The 27,746-nt window shown below is 42.8% G+C and overlaps 3 protein-coding genes across 9 annotated transcripts in view; 1 reads left to right on the top strand and 2 right to left on the bottom strand.

Annotated features, from left to right (window-relative positions):
* TEX30 (testis expressed 30) overlaps window positions 1-13,457 on the bottom strand; it is a 39,465-nt gene extending 26,008 nt beyond the window's left edge. Inside the window, exon 1 of the mRNA XM_081908306.1 lies at window positions 13,406-13,457. The gene's annotated coding sequence lies outside the window, so the exon portion shown is untranslated. The remainder of the gene's footprint in view (window positions 1-13,405) is intronic.
* A 109-nt stretch (window positions 13,458-13,566) lies between these two features.
* On the top strand, window positions 13,567-21,472 carry METTL21C (methyltransferase 21C, AARS1 lysine). 5 transcript variants are annotated; one of them, XM_081908274.1, is made up of 7 exons: window positions 13,567-13,657; window positions 15,345-15,463; window positions 17,336-17,478; window positions 19,019-19,136; window positions 19,671-19,745; window positions 19,849-19,946; window positions 21,254-21,472. In XM_081908274.1, exons 2-7 carry the CDS (start codon window positions 15,355-15,357, stop codon window positions 21,302-21,304), a joined length of 594 nt encoding a protein of 197 aa, XP_081764400.1. In that variant the 5' UTR covers window positions 13,567-13,657; window positions 15,345-15,354; the 3' UTR covers window positions 21,305-21,472. The 5 variants fall into 5 exon arrangements, with proteins under 5 accessions (XP_081764400.1, XP_081764401.1, XP_081764397.1 ...); XM_081908275.1 differs by lacking the exon at window positions 19,671-19,745; XM_081908271.1 differs by lacking the exon at window positions 21,254-21,472 and having other exon boundaries at window positions 19,849-20,667.
* TPP2 (tripeptidyl peptidase 2) overlaps window positions 21,071-27,746 on the bottom strand; it is a 41,619-nt gene continuing 34,943 nt past the window's right edge. For 2 of the 3 annotated variants that reach the window (XM_081908144.1, XM_081908145.1), the window contains 4 exons: window positions 25,919-26,049; window positions 23,608-23,815; window positions 22,269-22,388; window positions 21,071-22,024 (listed from right to left, as the gene is read on the bottom strand). In XM_081908144.1, the coding sequence (XP_081764270.1) occupies window positions 21,935-22,024; window positions 22,269-22,388; window positions 23,608-23,815; window positions 25,919-26,049 (549 nt within the window). In that variant the 3' untranslated portion in view covers window positions 21,071-21,934. Of the gene's footprint in view, window positions 22,025-22,268; window positions 22,389-23,607; window positions 23,816-25,907; window positions 26,050-27,746 lie in introns of those variants that run through there. The other variant, XM_081908146.1, reaches the window with a different exon arrangement.

Raw genomic sequence — 27,746 nt, 5'->3', positions numbered from 1 at the left:
CCAGCTAAACAACAGAGGTGGAGACACTCCTTCAAGTATACAGAGCCGAGGCCATTTAGGGGTTTAAAGATCTGCACCAACACTTTGAATTGTCCTTGGAAATGTACCGGGAGCCAATGTAGATCTTTTAGGATTGGTGTTATATGGTCCTGTGGACACTCCCAGTCACCAGTCTGGCAGCTGTGTTATGGATTAATTGTAGTTTGAGTCACCTCAACACTGGTAGAATGTACAGTGGTACCTCAGGTTACATACACTTCAGGTTACAGACTCCACTAACCCAGAAATAGTTCTTCAGATTAAGAACTTTGCTTCAGGATGAGAACAGAAATCGTGCTCCGGCAGCATGGCAGCAGCAGGAGGCCCCATTAGCTAAAGTGGTGCTTCAGGTTAAGAACAATTTCAGGTTAAGTACGGACCTCCGGAACGAATTAAGTACTTAACCCAAAGTACCACTGTATTAGGCTCCTGGTTTGAGCACAAGAACGGGTGCCTGTAAAACAAAACTTGGCAACCAGCACAAAAGTGACATTTGGTTGAACTTGTATTCCAAAGCAATATCCAGCTGATAAGTGGGAACAAATGAAGATTCATACCATAATTATTTATGGTCATAATTATAGGAAATTATAAACCTTACTGGGCAAGGCAGACTTCAGTCTGCTGTCTCTCATTTGATGCCACAAAGTTTTCCTTGCAATTTCTGAGTTGGCCTCAACGCTGAAATGAAAAACCAATCCTCACTTTGTAAATATGCTATCACACTGTTTATTTGAAATGGTGCAGTGCTGCAGAGGACTCCCAAGACTGTAATTTGAGTTGCTGATCATAAACTGTCTAAGCCGTTCTTCTTTCCTGGTATTCACTTGCACTGAACCTGAAGATTAGTTTACAGTCTGTTATGTGGTCAAGGATATTTAGGACAAATAGGAAGAATCGTTGATAAACTCTGGCAACCAACTTCTTTTAAAGAAAATGATGCATCTTATAAGTGGACTAGGAAAAGTATATTTATACTTGTTTAGATGTACAGCCACCATCTGCCTGTGATTTTAATATTTTTACCTGCCTGAACCCTTTAGCTTTAGTAAGAATAGTAACATATCCTGTTAGGATTGTGAAATCTGCCAATTCAACTTGAAATGGAGGTTGCTATCATATACGGTATATGCATTGCGAGGTGTGGGAATCACCCCAAGCATCATGCTAGAAATGCAACCACACAATCCTGTTCTGCCATTCGCCCAGACATTACCGGGGTTGGGGGTGAATTTTTGAAAGGCAGCGCTTTGTCCTGGATCTTAAACAAGTGAATCAATCTTAGACAAGTTACAGATAGGTAGCCGTGTTGGTCTGCCATAGTCAAAACAAAATAAAAAAATTCCTTCCAGTAGCACCTTGTCCATGTTCTTGGTATAAGCTTTCGTGTGCATGCACACTTCTTCAAATCAAGTTCTTAGACAAGTTCAATACCTTTTCGGTTTTCCTTATAAAAGTTCAACAATTTTGGAGGGTTTCATAAAGAAAAGAAAAGAAAAGCTCAGGATGTCCTGGTTTTTTTACTTTTTGAAATATGGCAGCCCTATGGAATTGTGAGAGATGTTGTGAATGAGCTTGCATTCCTGAGTTTGGGTTTATTATATATGTCAGTCTTAAACTGTATAGGCTAATCAAATAGGTGAGCATTTAAATGAACAACTGCAAAGTCCAATTTAACCATGGATTTATGGCTAAATTCATTTTATTTAATTTATTTAGGGCAACTCAGTCTGCTGGGTGGGGTAGTAAAATATATATAAATATAAATATAAATAATATAAATAATATAAATATAAATATAAATACGGTAATAAGTCTCTATTTTCATTGGAGAAATGTTGGAGGTTAGCATCTTCCACCATATTAACTACTGATTGCTTTTGTTCACTCCACTATGTTTATAAAAGGTCAGAGGTTTATATGTGCAAGAACGTAAGTGTTAGCTCCGTGCTATGATTTGTAACTCTGGAGGAAGGCAAACTTCAGCAGCCTTGTTATATACTATGAGACAAACCTGATACGTTGCCATAGTGGCTGCAGTGACATCCACAGGACTTTCATACGCTAACCCTCCTGTTTTCTGGGAGGAAGCAGATCTAACCTGAGAGATCTTTACGGCTCCCTCGAGAAGGGCTTTGCACTCTAGCCTTGCAGAATTTTGCTGCATATGCAACGTGCCACAAAGCAGTATCTTATTTTTTAAAAGCGGTTCCCTGGCAAAACACAGCTCAGGGGTGCTATGCGCCGATGTGCCAAAACGATAGAATACTGTTCCACCGGAGTTAGGGAGCTGACAAACACGAGGGCGAGGCAACCTAACACCTTATTAGCATCATAAATTTTACGCTGCATTCCAAGAACGACCCGTCTCGTGTTTCTGGTTCATACTCTGGAAACGATCGCAGCCCTGGGAAACTTGTGGCTCGATATTATTCATGTAACGTTCCAAGTGCAAGGGGGGGGGGGATTGCAATTTGGGACTGGTCTTTAAATTTGTTGCCGTTGAGCCAACAAGTTACCGGTAAGTGACTGGAGAGGTTTTGGCCTAGAATATACAGCCTACTCTAAGGTCAGATTTTTATTACAGTGGATATAATACGATGATATGATACATACATACCCTTTCTGGTTTAGAAATAGGTTTAGAAACCTGCTGGAATGCAAGTTGGGCAGAAAAGAAACAGGAAGAAATGCTGCACCTGTTCACATATGTTTACCATACGGTTTAAATTAAGCTTTCTGCAGTGTGATGTGGGAGGTACTTGCAGGCTGTAGCTCAGGGGCAGAGAACATGCATTGCATGCAAAAGGTCCCAGTTTTAGTCTGAAGCATCTTCAGGTAGGGCAAGGAAACCCTGGAAAACCATTGCCTTCCAGTTTAGACAATACTGAACCGGACAGACCAGTTCTTTTTCTTTTCTTTTCTGCTACTACAATTGATTTACAGAAGGGATTTTAACAGCATAAGAGCATTTCCCAAAGTTCAATATCCATTTGTCTTTTTTCCACCTAAAATAAATAGAACTACAGTGGTACCTCGGGTTAAGTACTTAATTCGTTCCGAATGTCCGTTCTTAACCTGAAACTGTTCTTAACCTGAAGCACCACTTTAGCTAATGGGGCCTCCCACTGCAGCCGCGCCGCCGGAGCACAATTTCTGTTCTCATCCTGAAGCAAAGTTCTTAACCTGAAGCACTATTTCTGGGTTAGCGGAGTCTGTAACCTGAAGCGTATGTAACCCAAGGTACTACTGTAGTAAAATCTCATCCTCTAAGGTTGTTCCATAGTTGTTCCAGCACTTCCGGAGTGTCACTATTTGAACAAACCCACTTCCCTCCCATATTGCGGTAAGAAGAGTGGTAGGCTGCATATATACCATACATCTGAAGCACATGACTTCCCCCAAGGAATCCTGGGAACTGTAATTTGTTGTGGGCGCTGGGGATTATACGTCCGTCGGGGCTAAACTTCAGTTCTCAGGATTCTTTGAGTTTGTTTTGAATGTGTTAGCTAAATGAACTGGAAAGAGGGGGATAGAATTTATTGGTGCGAACTTCCTGTCCAGCAAATCGGAACGAGTGCTCCATAATTCCTCAGCACCATCTAATTCCGCCCCCCCCCTAAAGAAATCAAGATGAATACTCAGTAAAGAGGACGTCTGGAAGTCATTCATTGCTGTTCTTCAGCTGATGTTTCCCCTGTTCACAAAGACTGTAAGATCAGGCCAAGTACTCTCAAGGTTTGTGTCTTCTGTATCTGCATGGTTATTATTTCTAGTTAAGCAGTGTCTCAGATCTGCTCTTTCCACAGTGCTATTGGTACCTGCTCCTCTGTCTCTGCCACCACCAGATGAGCAGCTGCCAATAAAAAAAGGCATTATCTTTGCCCTGCAATCTTGATTTTCTCCACCCAATATTGATAATAGTTTTGATTCATTTTTTTACCTTCTTCCATTACGTCACCACAATATGTACTTGCTACACTGCAATCCCACTCCACGTGGAAATGTGTTTCATTCCCTCCATACACACCCCAGCAAACTTACTGTTTGATAGACTTAACCAGGCATAGGCAAACTCGGCCCTCCAGATGTTTTGGGACTACAACTCCCATCATCCCTAGCTAACAGGACCAGTGGTCAGGGATGATGGGAACTGTAGTCCCAAAACATCTGGAGGGCCAAGTTTGCCTATGCCTGGACTTAACTTACTTTACATAGAATAAACAAATGCATTTCTGAAATAATTATCTCTTGTTTTTGCTAAAACTGCCCTAAGAGATCTCTATTAATATGTCTTGGACCACTGAAAGCAATGCATTTGAATCCTCCTTGCATACCACATTAAGCCTTTCTGTTGTTTTTGTAGACTCCTGTACCCGTACATTGTATTCTTATTATACCAGACCTTTCATTTAACTGGAGAAGTAATGATCTATATTGCTGGTTTGCCCAACAATCTCTTGGCAGATAAGTAGAGGCTTGGAGAGAGACCTGCCATGCGGTTCAGGTAAGTTAAACATGCACACATGAAACTTAAAAACCCAAAACCCTGCCTAGGAGCATCCCTCCAGTTGTTCACAGTGCACAAACAGCAAAATTTGCATCTGCACTGCATGCATTACAAAAAATACTGAAAATATTTGGCATCCTGCTTCAAAAACCTTTCACCTTCAAAGATACTTGGTGGGCTCTTCACTTTCTCTTTATGGATTTTTCTGCTAATGCTGTAATGAAATTACTTCTGCTTTTCCCCACTTTATCTGCCTAAACAGCTGTTAGGATAACCGGCTCACTTTCCATAAGCCTTAAATACCATATTACTCTTCTTTGCCAGATTGGAAATAATGAGATCAAAGGAACAACATATCTGAAATGCATGTTGGTTTTCATTGTTAGCTCTGCTGGTAATATTTCACCAGTGGGGCCAGTGACATCGCATGAGAATTGGAGAGGGGGAGAGTTCTCTGCTAAAGCCAGCCATTTTTTCTACCTGCCGCTTCAGTGCTATTAATAGACAATTTAAACAACAGCTCTCAAGGTCTGCCAGATATAAACATTTCAGATGCTTTTTCTGTGCATTTTCAACAAAACGGGTGACTTTGTAAAATACTTTTTTACTCGGCATCCAGATCAAGAGTAAGACTGCCAACTTTTTTTTCCTTTTGGGGCTCCCAAGCCTTGCATACTTGTAAAACAAGGAACAATTCAGCAGGCACTGCTTTTCTCGGTGTGGGGATCCCTCCTCCCCCTCCATGCCCCCAAAGCATGCTGCAGGCATCACAGGGCTCTTCCCCCCCCCCATGTGCTAGGAAAAGTGAAAGCTAGTGAATTATGGTATGTCATGCATCCATTAAAGGCGCAGGAGCCCTTCCAGAACAAACGTTGGCAACCCTGAACATTTTGCAGAACCATTTTTATCTAAACATCGGTCATCCCAATTTCCCACACCTTCGGAATAACGTTGCTGTGACATGTAAATGTTTCCAAAAGTCAAAAATAGGAAGGATCTATTTTAGAATCCAACCAATTTATTTGCTAATGCATAGTTAATCTTGAAAGAAACAAAGACAGAGGATTGGGAAGTGCTAGTTGGAAAACACGAATCCTCCTCTTCCCCAGGCAGCTCTGCAAAGTTTAATTTGCATTTCCCCCCAGATGTAGGCTTCTGGTAAGAACCTAATTTAGCATCATAGCATGTAACAAGAGGAACGGGAAGTTTTCTGAAAAGCCCTCATCCATCTCTGTGAACCAGTGAAGACAAGAATGAGTCAAAGCACCCAATATATCACAGAGTTAAAGAGCTGTCCAACAGTGATCTCCATGCTTTCAATTAGCCCTGCCTCCATAGGAACTCCTAAGATGGCGCACCTTTCTAAACACACCAACACATATCACCTGCCGTCTGTTCAGCAGCTGAACTCGCATAAATCCTTGCATTCCACTTAGACTCTTACAGCTTATTTGGCATACAAGGGCCTGTGTTTTTAAGAGCACATTTCCCAAAGGGGTATCAACACCATTAACCCAAAGTCTGCACTAGCTGCACTGTCGGAGAGATGTCTGCAAACAGCCAATTATGTGGGATTCTGCCATCCACTTGGATTCCTATCCACATGCCTAAATAAGGAATTGCACTTGAGGGGTAAGAGATGGCTATTCACATCTCTCAGTTCATAACCCTGGCATTGGTTCAGGAAAAATTTAGGCTTTGGTCATAGGAGTTTGAGCAATGCTCTGGTAGTGTGACTTGTTTATTGATTTATCCCCAGCATAAATTTGACATTGTGGTATCCGGGTGACTAAAGATCTAAAAACTACTGCATGTAATGTTATAGGAGTTGGATAAATATATGCAGTGCAATTTCCATCTACAGAAATGGCCTCCCGCTGAAACATTCATAAGTAACCCCACCCGCGGTTTTAAATGCCATTCCTACAAATTAGCCACATTTTCTCACAACGCCTGTTCAAATGTGAGCTTCTTAGCACAACCGATAGGTCAGGATCTCATCAACCCACAACATTATAATTTAGGGAATGTAACATTTAACCCATTCTCCATCCACCATGATTTCATGCCACAGTACTTTCTCATTTTATTTTACGGTACTTTTCAAACTTTCCACATTTGGGGAACTCTTCTCCATGTTAGATGGTCTGTTATCAAACCCTTGCATCCAGCAGAGAATTCTGGGCTTCTCTTCCATGGCACACAGTGAATTGAGAGTCTCATGCTTCATTACCATCCTATGGGAATTGACAATATTATCTTGAACACACTAAACATTCCAAGTGGATGGCTCAGTTGGTTAGAGTGCGGTGCCAGTAACAACAAGGTTGCAGGTTTGATCCCCGTATGGGAGAGCTGCATATTCCTGCATTGCTGGGGAGGTGGGGGGGGGGTGGACTAGAGGATCCTGAGAGCCAGTGTGGTGTAGTGGTTAAGAGCAGTAGACTCGTAATCTGGTGAACCAGGTTCGCGTCTCCACTCCTCCACATGCAGCTGCTGGGTGACCTTGGGCTAGTCACACTTCTTTGAAGTCTCTCAGCCCCACTCACCTCACAGAGTGTTTGTTGTGGAGAATGTTAGCCACTTTGAGACTCCTTCAGGTAGTGATAAAGCGGGATATCAAATCCAAACTCTTCTTCTTCTTCTTCTTTTTCCACCAACTCTACAATTCCATGATTCTGTGATTCTCCTGTGGCTGCCTATTGTAGAGCCCGCCCAATATATTTTGAAGTTGAATCTTACTTCCAGCGACAATGGGACAGTGTCCTCTACCACCCCTGAGACCAGCAGATTTGTTTAAGAGGTGCAGGATACACCAGAGGGCTGATTTTGCTGCTCTCTCAACTTCCCCCATCATCTATGGCTGATACGGCTTCCTCACTTTGCTTACTGATAGGGCTGGCCTTGCAAGGCAATTATCAGCAGTGGCAGGGAAGCTGCCTTTCAGGGAAGCTGCCTGTCTGCAATGACCAACCTAGCTGAGAAAAACCTAATCAGCTTCTTGGGAACCCCAAGGGAAAGGGCTTCTCCCAGCCAAGCTTGCAAACCACTTTTCCAGTAGATGTTGTATTAGATCAGCTAACGGAAGTGCTACTCATTCATTTTATTGTTTTGTTGCTTTAATGAGAGTCTGGCCTTGTAGAAATTGGCACCCTTAAGAGTAGATGCCAAACAGCTTAGTGATTAAGAACTGATGAAGGTAGCAATTTAAAGGAACCCTTTCACCAGGGATATTTGTAATTCACACAAAATCAGAGAAGCAGCTCCAACTGGGGGCTTCCAGAGCTAAGTCCCAGCTCTTTCCTGGTCCCTTTCTGCAATTCTGCTATTCCTTGACATGCACACCCAGCTTCATCAACCCCCTCCCCTCAGCTGGGAGGATGAGTCATCTTTGGTACCCAAATTTTCTCACTTTCCAGTGATTATGCAACATTACAGTTAAAGTGGCCACCTTCAGAATAATCAACAATGAAATCATATCTAGCATTCTTCTTTCATATTGTTATTGTTTAGTCGTTTAGTCGTGTCCAACTCTTTGTGACCCCATGGACCAGAGCACGCCAGGCACTCCTGTCTTCCACTGCTTCGAGAACACTGTCCAACCATCTTGTCCTCTGTCGTCCCCTTCTCCTTGTGCCCTCCATCTTTCCCAACATCAGGGTCTTTTCCAGGGAGTCTTCTCTTCTCATGAGGTGGCCAAAGTATTGGAGCCTCAGCTTCAGGATCTGTCCTTCTAGTGAGCACTCAGGGCTGATTTCCTTAAGAATGGATAGGTTTAATCTTCTTGCAGTCCATGGGACTCTCAAGAGTCTCCTCCAGCACCAGAATTCAAAAGCATCAATTTAATATTAGGAACATCAAACCCCCCCACTGCCTCTCCTTATATTCCTAAGTCCCATCGAGTTCCCAGGTGAGTATTGGGTTGCAGCCTCAATCTCCATAAAGATTACACGTGTTTTCCAGAACATGTAACTGTTGCCTGTTTCATTCCTAGCATATTATCCTCATGCTGTGTTACTCCCATCATGCACAAATAGCTTGACGACGTGAGGTTTGCCAAAATTCTGAGCTAAATCCCCAGAGCATCTCTGCTGGGCCCTCTCTTTCATCACCTCTGGAAAAATACGTTTCACAGAAAGCAAATGTTTTTATAGGCAGCAATAAAAGTGAATGAAGCATATTGTTTAGGTTTAGATGCTCTCAGAGGAAAATACGGGATCGTATCCAGTGGTTTCCCTAGGAAGGCTTGGTGGGTGGGGTTCGCTGTAGCTTGAGTGACTCCCTTGATTAGATACAGGTATGAATGAATGAGAATAATAATAATAATAATAATAATAATAATAATAATAATAATAATCTATTTATACCCCACCCATCTGGCTGGGTTCCCCCAGCCACTCTGGGAGGCTTCCAACAAAATATTAAAATACAGTAATACATCAAACATTAAAAGCTTCCCTAAACAGGCCTGCCTTCAGATGCCTTCTAAAAGTCTGGTAGTTGTTTATTTTTTTGACATCTGGTGGGAGGGTGTTCCACAGGGCAGGTGCCACTACCGAGAAGGCCCTCTGCCTGGTTCCCTGTAACTTGGCTTCTCGCAGTGAGGGAACTGCCAGAAGGCCCTCAGCGCTGGACCTCAGTGTCCGGGTAGAACGGTGGGAGTGGAGACGCTCCTTCTATTTGCATTTAAAAACAAACTTAATTTGTACTTTCCCAAACAACATGCAGAGCAAACGCAGCCATTCTTCAAATTTGCACTTACCAGAATTTCATATCCTCCAACATTTCTCCAATGGAAAATAGGGACATCTTAATAAGAACAACATAATGATAGCAATACCCCACCATCTGACTGGGTTTCCCTGAGTCACTCTGGGTGGCTTCCAACATATATAAAAACATTAAAAATTAAAAAGCTTCCCCATAAAGGGCTGCCTTCAGAAATCATTAAAAGGTTGTTTAGTTACTCATCTCTTTGGCTCAGCGGTCGCATAACTCCATACCCTCCAACACTTCTCTGATGAAAATAGGGACGTCCTAAGGAAAAGTGGGACGTTCTGGGATCACATCAAAAAACCAGGATAGCTTCTGTAAACCTGGAATTATCCCTGGAAAATAGGAACACTTGGAAGCCCTGGAATCCAGGAATGCAGTTCCCCAACCAAGTAACGTCGTACAAAAATGCATATACTAAAAGGTCCAAATAAGTGCATATATTAGAAAAGAACATACAAAAATGTGCCAGGTTTCAGGGAATTGCATTGCAATTACAAAAATCACATACAAAATGTATACAGGAGCAGAAATTCTCACAAAAATACTGATGAAGTTGCACAGCTTTTCTAAAAATTGCAAACTGAAGTGAAAATGTGGAGAAGATAACTCGGATTATAAAAAGAGAGAGAAAACCTGAAAGCAAAATTGGCATATTTGCCCATCCCTAGGTAAGGGATGGGACACGGGTGGCGCTGTGGGTTAAACCACAGAGCCTAGGACTTGCCGATCAGAAGGTAGGCGGTTCGAATCCCTGCGACGGAGTGAGCTCCCGTTGCTCGGTCCCTGCTCCTGGCAACGTAGCACATCAAAGTGCAAGTGGATAAATAGTTACCGCTCCAGCGGGAAGGTAAACAGCATTTCCGTGCGCTGCTCTGGTTCGCCATGCTGGCCACATGACTGGAAGCTGTATGCCGGCTCCCTCGGCTAATAAAGCAAGATGAGCGCTGCAACCCCAGTGTCGGCCATGACTGGACCTAATGGTCAGGGGTCCCTTTACTTTAGGTAAGGGATGGATGGATTACCCCAGGCTAGTAGTGCGACAGGAGCCTTGCTTCCTTTCTAGGTTGCAGAGGAAGAAAGCCCTGCACCCCTGAGATCAGGCATGGTCAAACTTGGCCCTCTAGCTGTTTTGGGACTACAACTCCCATCATCCCTAGCTCACAAGACCAGTGGTTAGGGATGATGGGAACTGTAGTCCCAAAACAGCTGGATGGCCAAGTTTGGCCATGCCTGCCTTAGATGAATTTCTGGAGCTACTCATTTACCTTTTAGTGGTACATCTAGTCTCTTGGCACATTGAGATCTGGTTTATATGTGTTGATCTTTGGAAGATCAATGGAGTTAGACTGCTAGACAACGCAGAATTTTGCATGGAGTTACATTATTCCCACTGTGAGTTTGGTGCAGAGTCCAAAAACTAGAGTTGCTTACGGATACACATTGATCGCATGGGATGTAAAAGGGATCTGCGAGCTGTTGCCTAGCTGCAGGTACAAACACAATCTATTCTTCAGAGCAGAAGGAAGAGGCCACTTCAGAATTGCACTTTTTGGGTGAATTCAAGAGCAATCTCTACTCAAGAGGTTTGGACATGAGAGTCAGGTTGGGCAGAGAGGAGCTGGGAGACCTGTCCTGCTAAATCTTCCTGCTTGCCCCTTCCCCAAACAATGCTTAAATTTATTACAGAAATTACTTCTCAAATGTACAGGAGATATTATTTGGAATCTGCCTACCATGAAAAATCATGAAACTAGCACCAGAAGGCAGAGATTAAGAGGAAGGAAGATTGACAAGTCAAGACTCAGATGGTAGGCAGACTTTCCTACCTGGCCAATGAGATAGCAAAAACAACCAAACCCACTCTATGGCTATGATATCAATTCAAGAGCAATCGCTGTGGCAGGGAAGTGGGGTTCAGTAGTCTCTGCTTGCTGGGCCGAGAAAGGAGTCACTTAGCTGAAGCAGCAGCAGCAGCAGCAGCAGCAGCAGCAGCAGCAGCAGCAGCAGCAGCAGCAAAAGTGTTGCCTGTTAAGCAGATGATGTTCTTACTTTTTCACACAAAGCCTTCTCAGATGTTAAATTGTGGGCAATTTCAGACATCCTGTTTATTGAGCATTCATCCCGATTTGTTTGCTGGGAGATTAGGCAATGTGGAGTATTTAACGAGCATCTGTGCCAATCTGTTTGTGGGAAGTTTGTATGACATTGCGCAAAGAAATGTTATCCCACACGTTCCAGTGCATTTTCTCATATCGCGAAAAGTCCGGTCTTTTAGGGAAGCAGGTTTGTTGCACAGGGCCTCCCAGTTAACCACAATTACACCACCAGAGTTTGCTGTTGCATGGCTGAAGTTGAATCCCACCTCAAAATGGCAACACCCATATCTAGCATTTGCTGAGTGTTTGCTCTGATGGTTCGCGGGGTGGTCCCATGGCCACGAGTATTCATTGTAAAACGTTTGTATGTCTTAACATCAACAATTTGTTCATGTCACATTTTTTAGTGCAGTTCTCCATCACTGTACAAAATGCAGATAGATTATTTGGGCTATCATAGAAGGAACAAAAATGTTGGTGGAGCAGTAATCCACTTGCTCACTTGGTTAGGTCAGTTGCCGGGGGACAGTGCCAAAACTAAAGGCGTTTAGCGATGAATTTTGCCTGGGGCGAAGCACCATTGATGGTCTCAGCCCACCAGCCAATCCGCAATGAGCCTGGGCCACCTCCCCATAGATCCAAAGCAGTTTTGCTTTTGCCTTTGTTTGCTAGTCCATGTCTGTGGGGGTGCCCAGGATAGCTGCTTTGGGCTGTAGCACCATCTCCTCTGTATGCCTCTGCACTCCTTGGTGGTGGGCAGCTGCCTCTGGGAGAATTTGACTAGATCCATCACGGGCAGACAGACCCATGGAGTTACCCTGAAATCTGTGCGTTCAAAAGATGTGGTAAATGAATTACACAGAGCCCGTTAGGAATGCTACTCTCTGTACTAGAAAACAGGGCACACTCTCTGTGTACAAATATTTCTTGTTCCAGTGGCATCAGGTGATAACCCTGAAGGCCTCTAATGCTGGAGCTGTGCGTAAGGTCCAGGTCCACTCTGTGCCTAGGTAGGAGGCTGTTCAGAACAATCTGCAGCATGCCTTGAATTCTGCGAAAGAATGGCACACTGTGAACATAATACATAATGAGTACGTTACATACCGTACTCCCATTGATAGGTACTATGTTCTTTCTTTAAAGGACTGGCAACAAATACCCAAAATACTAAAATCTGAACAAGCAATTCAACAACAACAAAAAGCCTGATTACAACAAGAAACAAATGGTTAAACCAGAAAATGAATCATCTTAATGCAGATAACACCTTAAAAAATATTCCCAAATTAGTAAATAATTTGGTGAAGAATCGGTCTCTTTGGCCCAGAATAGAGATTGCTAGAAATTCATGGCACGCTAGCTCAGTTTAAAGATACAGTCAACAAGACACACTCAATTTTACTGTCCTGAAATCTCTGACTTGGCTGGGGAAAGAAATGCACAACAACTGGTGCCAGGACATGAGGAGAAAGGGAGTAGGTTAAAAGCACGTGGTTTCTCCCCAACAAAATTCCAAATTGTATCAAAAACTTTATTCTGCAGTTAACATATTCTAGCTGGGAAGTGATGAATGGAAACGTGAGAATGATTGATCCCATGCCAATCTCTGCACAGGCCACTGGGGGGTTAGAGTAGAATACATTTGAGATTCCTCCCGACTCTAAAAATCTATGATACATAGATCCCTGTTTAATTTGACCTTGCATTATTAGAATGAACGGGTGTCAAATCTGCTTCCTTGTCCTTGGATATTTTTATGTTAGAGAGAAACTGTTTTCTCTCCATACATTGAAAATTATGAATTGGAGCTGGTGAATCTATCAGTGGCCGATAGCATGCTGGAATATACAGCTCTGCGATAGATATTAAGGTGTAGTTTCTCCGCCGGGATGTTTATTGGGAGACGTGCCACTGATTTTAATATACCCATAACATGCACATAGCAAGTCATATCAGTTAAGTTCATATCATAATCGTCACTTACTACTTCAGCATAGAGAACACAATGAAGATGGCTCGGTTTACTTCCACTAGCCTGTATGCAGAGAATGCAACCCATGACAGGGACTCTCTTCATTCAAAGGTTTTTATCCCTAAATGGTCTAGGGCCCGCCCCCTTCCCCAGTACCCACCCCCCACTTGGCACACCTTCGCTATAAAAGGCACCGAGCTGGTTGAAAAATCTCTCAGCTTAGGAATTGGATCCTCGGAGTCCGGATTAATTACAACTTTCCAGGTAAAATGGTAACCTTAGCCTTTTCGTGGGGATGGTCAGTGAATGAGCTGAGACTTAAAGGGATGGGCATTTTGAACTTCATGTTTATTTTTAATATGTGCGATGTATCTTCGACAAGGGGCACAACAGGTGGTGGTTAGGTCAAGCAAGATACGTAGCGGGAGACCAGGAACATATCGCTCGATAGCGGCAAGCTTAAATTCAGAGGGAGATTTTAGAATCCGAAAGGCTAATGAACGGACCAGGAGATTTATGGTGAATGGAGGACTCTGTGGCAGGCCCAGGGCTATGAAAGCACAGCTTCCAAAGCAAGCAGAGCTCACATGAACACATGAGGCATGCAAGAGAGAAAGTGAGAGGTAAAAAGGAGGAGGTGAAGTCAGGACCGGGTTATGTGATGAGCCTGTGAGTTATGGGCACAGTTCATGGAACAGGAGACTGTCTGTGTAAATCTCATTGAAATTTCCCATTCATTTCAACGGGGCGTCTGCAGAATATCCTCCCTGTGAACTTTGCTCCGCATCACTTTTCTGTCAGACATGCTACTAACCCAGGAACCTGAGAGGATGGTTTCTCAAGTGGCACATTTATCCTTTAGGGAGGTGTTTTTTTCTCCTTAACAAAGTGTTTTTCACTTACTACTTTAGCTGAAAGTGACTTGACTTCACGAGGTTCTCTCTCGAGCAGAATGCCACACTCACTCACAGATCACAAACTGCACTTGCAAATGGCAATACATCTCCCACATGGAATTAAAAAACCTGTTCGAGTCTGGATAGAGATTAAACAATTATGGAACATAAGACGGCATGGAAACAACTTTGAATGATTATTCCAGAGGGGTAGCCTTGTTACAGTCTTTTCTAGCAAAACTCTCTCTCTCTCTCTCCCTCCCTCCCTCCCTCTCTCTCTCTCTCTCTCTCTCTCTCACACACACACACACACACAGAGAGAGAGAGAGAGAGAGAGAGAGAGTGTTTTCGGTGGCACCTTAAAAATAAAGACCGTAATCTAGTCTCACTTACTTGGGAGTAAGCTCCATTGGCTTCAATAGGACTGACTTTTCTGTAGACCTTGTTAGGATTCCAACGTAATCTGTTTCCATTGTCACATAAGCTTTTGAGGACACCTAGTGGCCGCTATAAAAAACTAAGGTTCAGGGGATTGGCTGTCATAAATACGGTAAGTGCAGAAAGGCCGTGTTCTGTCAGCTTTGCAGGTGAAGGTGAACTACATGCTAAGCTTCTTTCAGCTGCTAAGTGGCTGGTTTGAGTAGACCCCCCTAATCTGGCATTCCAGGTATTTTCCTGAATTACGTGCTCTGGAAACGACAGAGCTAGTTTTGGGAAGTGAAGTGGTGGCAAGGACCATTATTAGGGAGCGGGTGAAATATTTTGGACAGCACCTGTTGCCTATATGGCTTCCACTGTCGGAGGCAGTCCCAAACTTCTTTGAGCTCTTTGGTGGTGGAGCAAAATACGAATGTCAGAAACAAAAACCAACTGTCTGAAGATTTTCACTGACGGAAAGGTCTTAACTCTGGTTTCTGGTTTTAATGTAGCATGTGCCATATTTGTGGTACTCGAACTTCTTCTTTTCCTCAGAGGGTAAAATGAAAAAAAGTTGGCAATTATCCTCCCCCTATCAGAAACCTCATGGTTTGTTTGTTTTGTGGTTCCTTCTGCAGCATTCCTGCTATGATTTCTACACGGCACCAGTTCTTCCTTAAAGCAGACCAAGGAAGGATGGAGGATGAGGAACACCTGGAGGAAGGAGACAATGGCTGCTCCCTTGCATCTGACTCAGGTTTCCCTTTAAAGACAGTATCGCTTTCGCCCACTCAACACTACGCAAGTTTTTTTTTCTAAATCAATTGCTCTCATCAGCTCCCAAGTATTAAATAAGCAACCCTGTTGTCGTTTTTGTCCTGCTGCAAAATGAGTCTTTGGGAACACTTGTCCTTTATGTTTTCAACGAGTATGTGGTAACGCACAATGCAATTCACGACACCAGCCTCCGCACATTTATTCAGTGGTTATTCTGCGTAGGATTGCCGATTAAGGGTTTTATGCTGCTAGAAAGTAAGGAACAGCTGAATCAATTTATTTAAGATCATTTAAATGGTTTTCAGGGAAATCAGGGGGGCTTGAGGGCAGCCTGCCTTGAACCCTCTGAGTTTCCAGGCTTGCCAATGCTCAGATTTTGGCCTGAATTTGCCAAGTGATGCCAGGATGACTATCTCAGACAGTGGTCTACTTGAAGGAGTTCTTTGTTTGAAGGACTGTCCACACCAAGTTTTAAAATAAATAAAAGGCAAAAAGGAAGAGCAGGGCTTTGTCAACTGTTAGCTCCTATGTTGCAGAATGAATAGGCAGATGGGTCTACAGACAGAACCTTTCTAATTGTGATGAGATGTATTTAAATTACTTGTTGTTAATTTTTTGTACCCTGCCCATCTGACTGGGTTGCCGCAGCCACTCTGGGCAGCTTCCAACATGATATACAATAGCACAACAACAACATAACGGAACATCACACATTAAAAAGGTCCCGATATAGGGCTGCCATCAGATGTCTATGGAAGGTTGCATTTACAGCAAATCTTTGCATATAAGCATATTGCATATAAGCATATGCAAATCCATGCCCTCTTTTGATAAGGATGCTGTCAGAGCTGCCTCTAGGTCCCAGCTCACAGAGGACCAATGCTAGTCAGTAATAATGTACAAAAGTCTTTATTGAAGTTCAGTTTCCATTTCCAAGCCGCAGCGTACAGCTCTACATCTTAGAACCTAGATCGGCGAAGCTCCGTCTGAGTCTCCACCCCCTGTACACCAATTTAAGACTCTAGCCTTACTCCACCTCTTCCGTCTCTCCTTTCTCCTCTGGGTCCTTCTGCCCCCCTGGGTCTCCTCCTTTCTGGACTCTTCTGACGCTGACCCCCCTGACTCCTGTCCCTCCTTTCGGCGGGCTTTAGGACCTGGCTCCCTATCCGGGCTACCGACTGTGCCGCTCGCCTGTACATTTGAACTTGGCGCGCGCGCCCAGCCTCCAACCTTCCTCTTGACCGTTTCCCCGCTCTCCGATGGAGGCGTGGCCAATCCTGACTCATCTCCTCCCGCTGGTGGTGAGCAGCCTGATCCCGATACCTGGGACTCCTCCCCCCTACTGCGCTCTGGTGGGGAAGCTGGTCCTGATTTCCAACTGCTGCTCTCTGAGTCCCCTCTGGCCCCTTCTTCCTGGGGTGTCCCCCTAGGCACCCCCTTGCTCTGACCATGGGAGCCCCTTTCTGTGAATCTTTCGATTCGCTGGAAAGACTCAGAGACCTCGGACCACTGTCATCGCTTACGTTTCCTTCGGATTCCTCCCCCTCGCTCTCCATTTCCTCCCTTTCTTGTGCCTCTGCTCCTGAGCCCCTGACAGATGCATTTCATTATATTTGGCAATGCAGAAGTGGCTACTGTAAGATGCCAGCTTTGAAATGAGTCTACATAAACATATTTTTGTGTCAGTGTATTGCAGGGAACTGTATAGGCACGCCAAGATTTGCAGATCTTTGTGAGACTTTTTACCAAGATTGGCTTTCTAAGCACCCGCAACAAAGCACAGCCCATTTTGTTTAAATTCCTGCACCCTCTTACGTTCACAGATGACTATTGTTGACCTCTCTCCCCGCAGGGCTACCCCGCGTGTTCAAAATATTACAGAAATGGGTTCCTAAGGCCTCTCCCTATTTTGACAAAGAACACTACTGCTATGCTGGCCACCAGATCACCATTCAAGAGTCCATCGAAAACTTCGGAGCCGTAGTATGGCCTGGCGTAAGTTTCACACAGGGAAATAACACCTCACGAGTATAAGATAATGAAGCGTCTCGCTTTCCTTGATACCTTGTTTTAGGATCTTAAGAGCTGGAAAGGGACATCAGAAGGCTATGTCAGCCAAGCCCTGCAGTTGCAGGGAGCCACTGCTTTTCCTTTGCTAGTGTTGTTTATGGCCTAAGGTCTCCGCAGATTTATGGGGGTAAAAGTCAACCCTGTGCCCATAAAGAGCAGAGAGTTCATTGCGCACCCGATCCTGGATATGTAGTTAACCCACTGAGCAAGATAAGACTGAGTTCCTAACCTCCCTACAGTCCAGGATAGATTAAATGGATTCATTGAATCTATAGGTTTACACGTCCGCAGCTGTGATACCACTACATGGTTAATCAATGCTACATTAGTATTGAATAAGGCTGGGCGATATCTGCTTTCCAAAATCATAATATACCGCCAGCTAAACCCTGCCAACCTAGCAGTTCGAAAGCACGTCAAAGTGCAAGTAGATAAATAGGTACCACACCAGCGGGAAGGTAAACGGCGTTTCCGTGTGCTGCTCTGGTTCACCAGAAGCGGCTTAGTCATGCTGGCCACATGACCTGGAAAAACTGTCTGCGGACAAACGTCGGCTCCCTCGGCCAGTAAAGCGAGATGAGCGCCACAGCCCCCGAGTCGTTCGCAACTGGATTTAACAGTCAGGGGTCGTTTACCATTTTTTAAAAAAACTTTTGATATGGAGGTGTATTACCTTGCCAGAAAGGAGGAGGAGAAGAAGTCTGTTGTGGGCCATGGAGACAATTAGCCTCACTGTGCACAGCTTCTGCCCTTCTGTGGGGCCTGGGAGTGCAGCGTGTATTAGCCTTGTCGCCACATAGCAGGGAACCGCAGAGCCTCCCTGGAACTGCCCCGATGATCTCTCGCCATGCAGCTCCCGGGAGTGCCACTTCCTTCCCCCCACTATTTATATCTCCCTGACAGGTAAATGTGTAACCCCACCAAGAGCAGGTGATCTCCCACCCATCTGGTCTAGGGAACCACCAACAGTGCCTTCGTTTTATCTGGATTGAGTTTCAGTTTGCTGGCTCTCATCCAGTCCATTACCAAGGCAGGGCACCGGTCCAGCACTTCCACTGCCTCACCTGCAGATGTCCCTCATCCATGATCTGATTATGGATGAGGAGGCTGATCTGGCATGTATCACTGAAACCAGGGTGGGTGATCGGAAATTCCAAAACTGCTCTTGTGACTTTAAATAGCCTGGGCGATGTATCGATACATTGCCTGAAACCTTAGTACTGGGCGCAGTATGGAGGAAAAAGCACTGGGGAGGCTGAAGGGATTAATCCATCACAACTCAGCCTTCCTCCTTTCATCATTTGCTTTGGGACTGAGCTTGCATTGAACTTACTACACAGAGGGCATTGTCGGTGATTTCGCATGCTGAAATCATGGGATGTACATGCACACACACTATTGCAGCTAGATTAGGTTCTAAACATTAGCACCTCCCAAATTCTGAAGACAAATTTAATTTTTTTAGGCACTTGCTCTGTGTCAGTACTTGGAATCAAATCAGCAGGAAATCAGTCTCCGAGACAAGAAGTTACTTGAACTGGGAGCTGGGACAGGCCTGGTGTCCATTGTGGCAAGTATACTAGGTTGGTAATTTGTTAAAGAGCATTTGTGTGTGTGTGTGTGTGTTTTGCTTCTTGCTGCACATTTTACACGCAGTTCCTACCTATTCACTTTACCCAGTACTCTCTTGAGTCCCAAACATTTGAATAGCATTTTGACAATGCTGTCTACCCACAACCTCCTTCTTAGACACAGGATGCCATACGAAGCCTAAAATGGGCTAACAGCTTAATTTGTGAGTAACTGTAATTACAAAAAGCATTCTGAAATCTATTTGTTTTGTGCCTTAACTTCATTTATCTGGCAATGAATATAGCCAAGTGCAGTAGGAGACAGTCTAAAACAGGCTTTGATCTCCCAAAAAAGAATTGCTCCATTTATTAACCTGTAGGTGTTGTTGCCCAAATGACTTTGCTAGTCTGAAAAAGAACCTTTCAAAAATGTTCTACAGATACAAAACTTCCAGCTCGTCTTTTCAAGTAAATTCTCCTTGAAAATGTGCCAGTGCAGGAAATGGATTACGGTGCTAGCCTTGGGATCTCTATGATTTGTTCTAGCCAGAGGGTGTCCTGCAGTTTTATCCAGAGACTGCAATGACTGCTTGTTCCTGCAGAGGACAGAAAGCCGAGCGAGTCAGTAATGATTACATCACTGAACAGCAAAAATGTAAACAGAGAACTGTCTTGCCTTTCTTCAGGTTATCAAGGAAGACTAATTATTTTTATTCTCTTTCAGGTGCTTTTGTGACAGCTACTGACTTGCCCGAGGTCCTTGAAAATATGGAGTTCAATATTTCAAGAAACACACGCAACCTGAACGTTCACAAGCCCGAAGTGAGAAAGCTGGTTTGGGGAGAGAATCTCCACGCAGACTTCCCCAAATCAACCCATCACTATGATTTTATTGTGGCTACTGATCTTGTGTACCACCACACAGCTCTTGAAGCTCTGTTAGTCACCATAGGCTACTTTTGCCAGCCTGGGACAATCTTGTTATGGGCAAACAAATTCAGATTCAGCACAGATTACGATTTTTTGGAGAGAGTTGGCCACATTCTCAATATCACGCAGCTAGCAGAATTTCCAGAGTCAAATGTCAAGTTGTTCAAAGGCACAGTAAGGGAAAATTAAGATCCGAAAGAGTGCCAGAATCTAGAACAGAGGCAGCGTAAAAGTTTACAAAGCAGTAGTTTTTAAAAGATGTTAATTAGCCTCTTCTTCACAACAGCCTGGCGCATTCAAGTTGGCTTTGGGGTTCTATTTCTCAATAATGGGTAATCCCAAAAAGCAGGACCGTATGCAACGGGGGTCAAATAAGTGGATTTTAGTAAATGCTCTCCTGCTCCTTACGCAACTATTGCCCCAGATGATTAACAGAACATGTTCGGCCACCACCAAACTGCATCCTTTTGGAGCTACCCATGATGTTATGCCCTGGGTTTTTCCATAAATTTAATTTGATTTAATTGGACTTGAAAGCTTAACCCCACATCCTGTTGCTAGAAACAGAAAGGAGAGAGGACCATTTTACTCTGTAAGTCCCATGTGACTACAGAAAACATGAATAAGCAAGATGAGCGCTGCAACCCCAGAGTCGTCTGCAACTGGAGTTGCCTTTAACTAATGAACGACAGCATTTCAGATTAAAATTTAGGGTTGTGCTTCTACAAGGATAAACCAATTCTAGGTAATGGGGCTACTATGCTATAGCTTTAGAGAATCCTTTTAAAAGTCCTCTGGTTCTATAATCAGTGCCAAATTGTCGTCTCAATAACAGGCATATATAATATACGCTGTGACCAATATTTGCTACAATGCTGAAATGTAACTTTTTACTTGGCCTCCATGAAGTCATATAGACTAGATTGTGTGTCCTCCCTCCATCAGCACTGAAAACAGCATTGATTTCCTAATGCCTCCCTTTAGGTACTCTTGAAAAAATTAGGACAGATCTCAGCTTTGTTTAATTGTTTTTATTATTAACAAAATTAAAAGTATGAGAGTGCGCACGTTTTTGATCTTGAAATTTGCACATTTAGCAGTTTTACATTTCCCCCCCAAAACATTATTAACATATCTGTATGTATAAGTTTTACAATACCTGATTTTAAGTGTTAACTGACTGTTTATACATGTATCAGTTTATCCGATACTCTGCAACACATGGATATTTGAGAGCATCTCCGAGTTGAAGATATTCAAGAGCACCTTTTGCACCAGCAATTCAAAATACATTTGCAGTGAGTGTGAAAGTTTTTTTAATTTTAAAAAAAATTCAAAATGTAAACTCTTGCAAGTGATACTGGCAATTAAGTTCCATTACTGTTAAGTCTAATAAATAAGGTTTTAGCTACTCCGAAGGAGTTTTTTTGTTTTTTTTAAGGCCTTCATACAATTGAAAACATCAATGTTAAAACCCTGCTCATTGTAAAAAGAACCGCTTGTACAGGCTTGTGGTTAAAATTACAAACAGTTAAGAACCACATACACATGCAAGAAACCTTCCCATCTTCATTTCCTAATAATCCTTGGAGCTGGCTATTTCGGAACACCCATTGCCAGCAATGCGATGTATGCAAAACATTTTGTTCGTATGTTTTTATTTCTAGGGCAACTAAGAGTTACGCCCAGAAATTAAATATCTAAGCCTAAACAGGCTCCTTGATGTCAGGAGCCGAACCCTCACACAACCCCCTTGTCCTCTGATTAATAACACACGATATAAGCATTCAATAATGGATGAAAACATGCATTCCAGTAATATAATGTATCTTTATATCCAAACAACGTAAGAACATCTCAGATTTACAATGGCAGCAATTTCAAAACACACAATAATCGGGTGGATACATCACGGGAAGCCAGTTTTCAGTGAAAGATGCACAGTGTGTCCATCCAAGTGATTTCATGAGCTAAAGAAGAAAAAAAATTAAAGTACACTTTTACATCTTCCACTATTAAACAAAGTCCACTAAAAATGTAGACTTTTTAAAAAATTGCATTCTATTAAGTAGCCAAGGGGGGAAATTACATACGCACACACCTGATTCTCTACCTTTTTGGGGGGAGCTGTAACCTTTTCATAAACTTCCAAAAATACCAACGAACCTTGCATGCAGCCTTGAGTTAGCCGAGGTAATAATCAAGATTGCTTACCAGTATGCAATTCTTCAAGTTTTCTTTGGTAGGTTTCTCTTCCGCAAGCTTTGTTGCAAATTTGAGACCTCGGCCGTACATTTTATTTACCAGGGCGTGCTTATAGGCAAATGGTAAAACCTACACAGGGTGAAAAATAGGTGAGATTTGTAAGCCAGGAAAACATCTCAGTCTCCAAAATTTACCAGTCCCGGTTCTATTTCAGACTTGACACCAGCAGTGCAAGAGGTGTGGGGAAGCACAAGACCCTTTTGCATCTAGGTGGCTGAAGTTGCCCTAACAACCAGTCCTTAATGCTGCTAAAGCAAAAGTTAGTGGGAGGCTGTTGGATCCCTCCAAAATTAAATATTTGTAAGAAGAGAAGTTATTTTATATTGTACCATCAGGCACTTTGCAGAGTATGCAAGAGGAAAGGTCCCTGGCCCTGAAGAGCTTACCATTTCAAATTCAACACCAGGGAAACAAGGCAACACTATTTCAGCTACATGTGCTTAACTTAAGCTTATTTACAGGAAAGCAGTGTTTCCAACCCTTTGCTCTCCCGATGCTTTGGGCTACAACTCCCAGCAGCTGCATGATTCACTGGGTTGGTGAAGGTTGCAACAGGCCCAAAGAATTAGGGGACCAGCCAGTGTGGTGTAGTGGTTAAGAGTGGTAGACTCGTAATCTGGTGAACCGGGTTCGCGTCTCCGCTCCTCCACATGCTGGGTGACCTTGGGCTAGTCACAGTTCTTTGAAGTCTCTCAGTCCCACTCACCTCACAGAGTGTTTGTTGTGGGGGAGGAAGGGAAAGCAGAATGTTAGCCCCTTTGAGACTCCTTTGGGTATGATAAAGCGGGATATCAAATCCAAACACAGAGGTGGGAGAGCCAAGAGGGGAATCATCATTGCCTGGATGGCGAAGCTTGAAAGTGGAAGGCTGAACAAAACCATTTCTGGCCTGATGTAGCAAGACGATGCTTACACTTATGAAAACATTCTTGATTTTAAAAACTATTTTTCTGCAAATTTGATTGTATGCTTTTGTTATTTACAGTATGAAAAATTGTAAGGCTTTTGTCAAAAAAACAAACAAACCCCACGAAGTTGGCTGTGGCGAATGGCTGCAAACCTACAAATCTGGATTAAAACCAATAATGAAAGATTTCCGTTATTGTGTTGGCATTCTCTGCTGTGTAGGAATACACAGTTTAGATGGCCAAAATAATAAGAAAAAACCCAACGTTTTACCAAAGGCTAAAGTTGAGACTACATAGAAAACCAGTCTGTATAAGCAGCATATGAAGGATTCCCTCCTTCCGTTATAGGAATCTAATTTTGCTCCCCCACTTCCATATACCTTGGTGTCGAACAGGTCAGTCCATTTGGTTATTTCCCAGAAAGTTTCTGCCAGAGCATCCAAGCCACCCTCCTGCTGGTCATCTTTAGATTCTGCATCGCCCGACGCAGCCCCTTCTTGGGCCTGAAACTGCAGGATTTGGTCAGATAACGCACTTCCTTTCCGACAGAGAGCATCTACTAACGTAGATTTCTGCTTGTCCATCTCACTAAATGGGAAGCACACAAGAGGATGACAGCATTGGCAGTGAAGCATGCCCTTATTTTTTCTATAAAAAGAGAGTCCTGAGGTGCACAAACTGAATAATAAATCATTTATAATAGGTTAGGGTCCCATCCCCATTACTCCCAAATATTTCTTCAACTGGTTATTTTATATACATGTCAAAACTCAACTATCTATTATATTTAGACAACAGGAACACAAACTGCTAAGTTGCAAGGAAGACATAAGTACCCTAAATAAATAAAAGCAATAGTTGATTTTATTTTGATTATGCATTTTGTGATTTTATATTTTGATTTTATTTCCTGAGACCTGCAGGTATAGGGCAGTATATAAATTCAATTATTTACTATTATTATTATTATTACATTTTGTGTGCCCCATCCATCTGTTGCCCCAGCCACTTTTCAACATATATGAAAGCAAAATAAAGCATTAAAAAAACTTCCCTATACAGGGCTGCCTTCACATGCCTTCTAAAGGCTGTATAGTTAAATAATAATAATAATAATAATAATAATAATAATTCAAGATTCAGGTAGGTAGCCATGTTGGTCTGACGCAGTCGAAATAATAATTCAGTTATTTAAAATACACAGTGTTCCTATTTGGGCATACATAATGAGCACAGAATTAATCTGCTACAGTACAATCACAACTTATGTGAATTTAGCTTAATAATAATAATTTTATTATTTGTACCTTGCCCATCTGACTGGGTTGTCCCAGCAACCTTGGGAGGCTTCCAGCATATACGAAAACCATAATAAAACTTCAAACATTAAAAAAAACTTCACTATACAGGGCTGACTTCAGATGACTTCTAAAGGTTGCATTGTTACTTATCCCATTGACATCTGGCATGTGTGATTTCAGCTTTACGAAGTTGAAATTGCGCGAATGAAATGCATGGAAGGTGGAGAAGCTTAAAAGCTCCTTTTGCAAAGGAGTAGTAAGAACTTTTAAGCTTTCCAACTGGCTTACTGGGTTCTGGGACACTTTCGTGAGATCTCATGGAAACTCAGATGGCCACGCAAGGTCCCTTGAGAGCATCCCAGAGCCTGGTAATCTCTCTGCCTTGCCTGGTACACAACTCATGTAAAAATGCTTGCAGTTTGCTTTCAAGTACACATGCTTTTGCAAAAATGAGCCAAGTTCTGAGAATGGAAAAAATTAGAAAGATATGGGAACGGCTGGAAATTTGGCAGTTGACAGGGATGACTTAAAATAATAAGGGAGTAAATGAATAAATGGAACCCGACAATCTCATTCATATATGGAACAACAGATTTAAGGTCAGATCGCTTGCTGCTCTAAGGGAACTGAATTTCTACCCATTTATATAATTCATTTAAATGTTTGGTGTTGGAATCTTTAAAGGTAATTCATATAGTTATTTAAGAAGTTGATACTTAAGACATGTTTCAAAAAGATGGTGAAATATAACTGATGTCAAAGGTTTTCAATTAATATATAGGACTATCAAAAGCTTTAAATAAGAGGATGTGTTGCATTATGCAATATTCTTACTAGCAAAACAAATGTTGTGATCTAAAACATCTGGAGGGGGTGGGGGAGGCTGAGTTATAATGTATTCCCAATGCAAGATTTCTGGTCTTAACTCAGTCCAGTAATTATTCTGAACATTTCAGTGTTCTGTATTGAATAATACTTCACAAGATGCTGCTTAGAAAACCTGTGGATTTCAATTCTGAACGTAAGACTCTTGCCTGATTGCTCATGCAGATCATGGTCTCTAACCACTTACAACATCCATAATAAAAATCCCAGCCACTACCATCTATTTCATCCGAAAATTTAGGACAGAAGAAGCTTCAATTCAAAGCTGCTTCTAATTGTCACTGGCTACGATCCAACACAAAATGTTCAACACATTAAGGCTCACTGCAACAAATGGACATTATGTTGGTTGGTGGCCACTGTTGTCCTATCAGGATCACGGAATTGATCTTTAAAATAATTTCATATTTAGAGTAACGTAATCTTTTAAGCTATGAAGTGGGGACAGCCTTAGGCCAAGTTGCAGAAATAAGATGCAAGGAAAAAGTATTTACTGGTTAGGTACTTTTTTATAGTAGCAGCATCAGGTCTGGGATCTGTCTTCATAGCGAGATAAATGGCGAGGGCTGTTTGATCAATATGTGAGATAACAGTATTAGCTGCCTCAATAATGTCGTTCAACCTTTTCATTCTTTCCTAGTGGAAACAAACAAAGCACATTGCATTATTACTCATGCATAAAGAGACATTAATGCTAACATGCACAGTCATTCAATATCTCTGTCATGGACCCAATAACATAAGATCAGGAATCATGATGCACAATATTGGGGGGGGGGGGACAAAGCCCTAAAAGAAGAATATGTTTCTATGATTTACCAGTTTAAGTTCTTGCTGCAATAATAAAATATTGCTGGTGGTTACTAGTTTTCAGCAGCATTGGAGGGAAAGGCCAAGGAGGTTTATGTAACGCTGTATTAAAGATCAACACTCCTTAAGAATCTTGGGCCACTTTAAAGACTAACAGGCTTACTATGGCATAGGCTTTTGTGGACAACTTCAACAAATGAAGGAAAGGCAATCCTAAATTGGGAAACTTATTATTTATTACATTTATATACCACCTTTAAAGGGACGCAGGTGGCGCTGTGGGTTAAACCACAGAGCCTAGGACTTGACGATCAGAAGGCCAGCGGTTCGAATCCCTGTGACGGGGTGAGCTCCCGTTGCTCAGTACCTGCTCCTGCCAACCCAGCAATTCAAAAGCACGTCAAAGTGCAAGTAGATAAATAGGTACCGCTCTGGCAGGAAGGTAAATGGCATTTCCATACGCTGCTCTGGTTCGCCAGAAGCGGCTCAGTCATGCTGGCCACATGACCCGGAAGCTGTACGCCGGCTCCCTTGGCCAATAAAGAGAGATGAGCGCCGCAACCCCAGAGTCGGTCACGACTGGACCTAATGGTCAGGGGTCCCTTTACCCTATACCACCTTTATCTTCCAAGGATCTCAAGGTGATGTACAGGATTCTCCCCCTCCTAATTTAGTCCTCATAACAATCCTGTGAGGTAGGTTAAGCCAAGAGATGGTGACTGGTCCAAAGTCACTCAGTGAGCTTCATAGCTGAGTGGGGATTCAAACCCTGCTTTCCCAGGTCCTAGCCCAACACTCCAACCATTACGCCCCATGTTATGTACATATATATGGTGGTGAATTTAGTGGGAACGAAGTATGAGGGGAGGAAAATGCAAGAGGATTACCAAACAGATGATTACCAAGAAGCATAACAGGGCAATTATAAACATCCAGGTATTGAAAAGCTAATTTAACACATGTAGCATGATAAAACTGTATGATTGAGGCTTGAGGTACATGTGGCAGAACTGAAACGCCCAATCTATTTTGCTTTAGTTGCTTCACACTGGAATTTTCTTTTGGAGTACCTTTATTCAAGGGTGACCACCTTAAAACCAGTCACAGAATATTCCGGAAGACTAAAACGTTCTGCTGCTTGTTTCTCAGTACTGCCAATTTCTGATCTCCAACTCCTGCTCTTATGCGTCAACCTCACCAAAGCACTGATCTGTATAAGTACCAATTCCCTGAACAAAATTTAAGTTATAATAATAACAAATTTTTATTTATACCCCTCCTTCTCCGGCCAGGGATGGGCTCAGGGCAGCTAACACCAAATATAAATTACAATAAAACGTAATAGAAAAAACCCAAACACAGTTAATTAAAATACGGCTTAAAATACAGCTTGAAATGCAGCCTCATTTTAGCGTAGCCCATAAATCAAGACCATAAAGGGAGGAATAATCAGATATTCACCCAAGCCACCTATCCATGCTGGTCCTACATGGGCCAGCAAAAAAGCCAAGGGAAAATTTATA

Source organism: Podarcis melisellensis (genome assembly GCF_964234715.1).
Source record: "Podarcis melisellensis genome assembly, chromosome: 4".
Lineage (NCBI taxonomy): Eukaryota > Metazoa > Chordata > Lepidosauria > Squamata > Lacertidae > Podarcis > Podarcis melisellensis.
The sequence above is the reverse complement of the archived record's forward strand: the minus strand, read 5'-3'. Positions and strand labels throughout refer to the sequence as shown.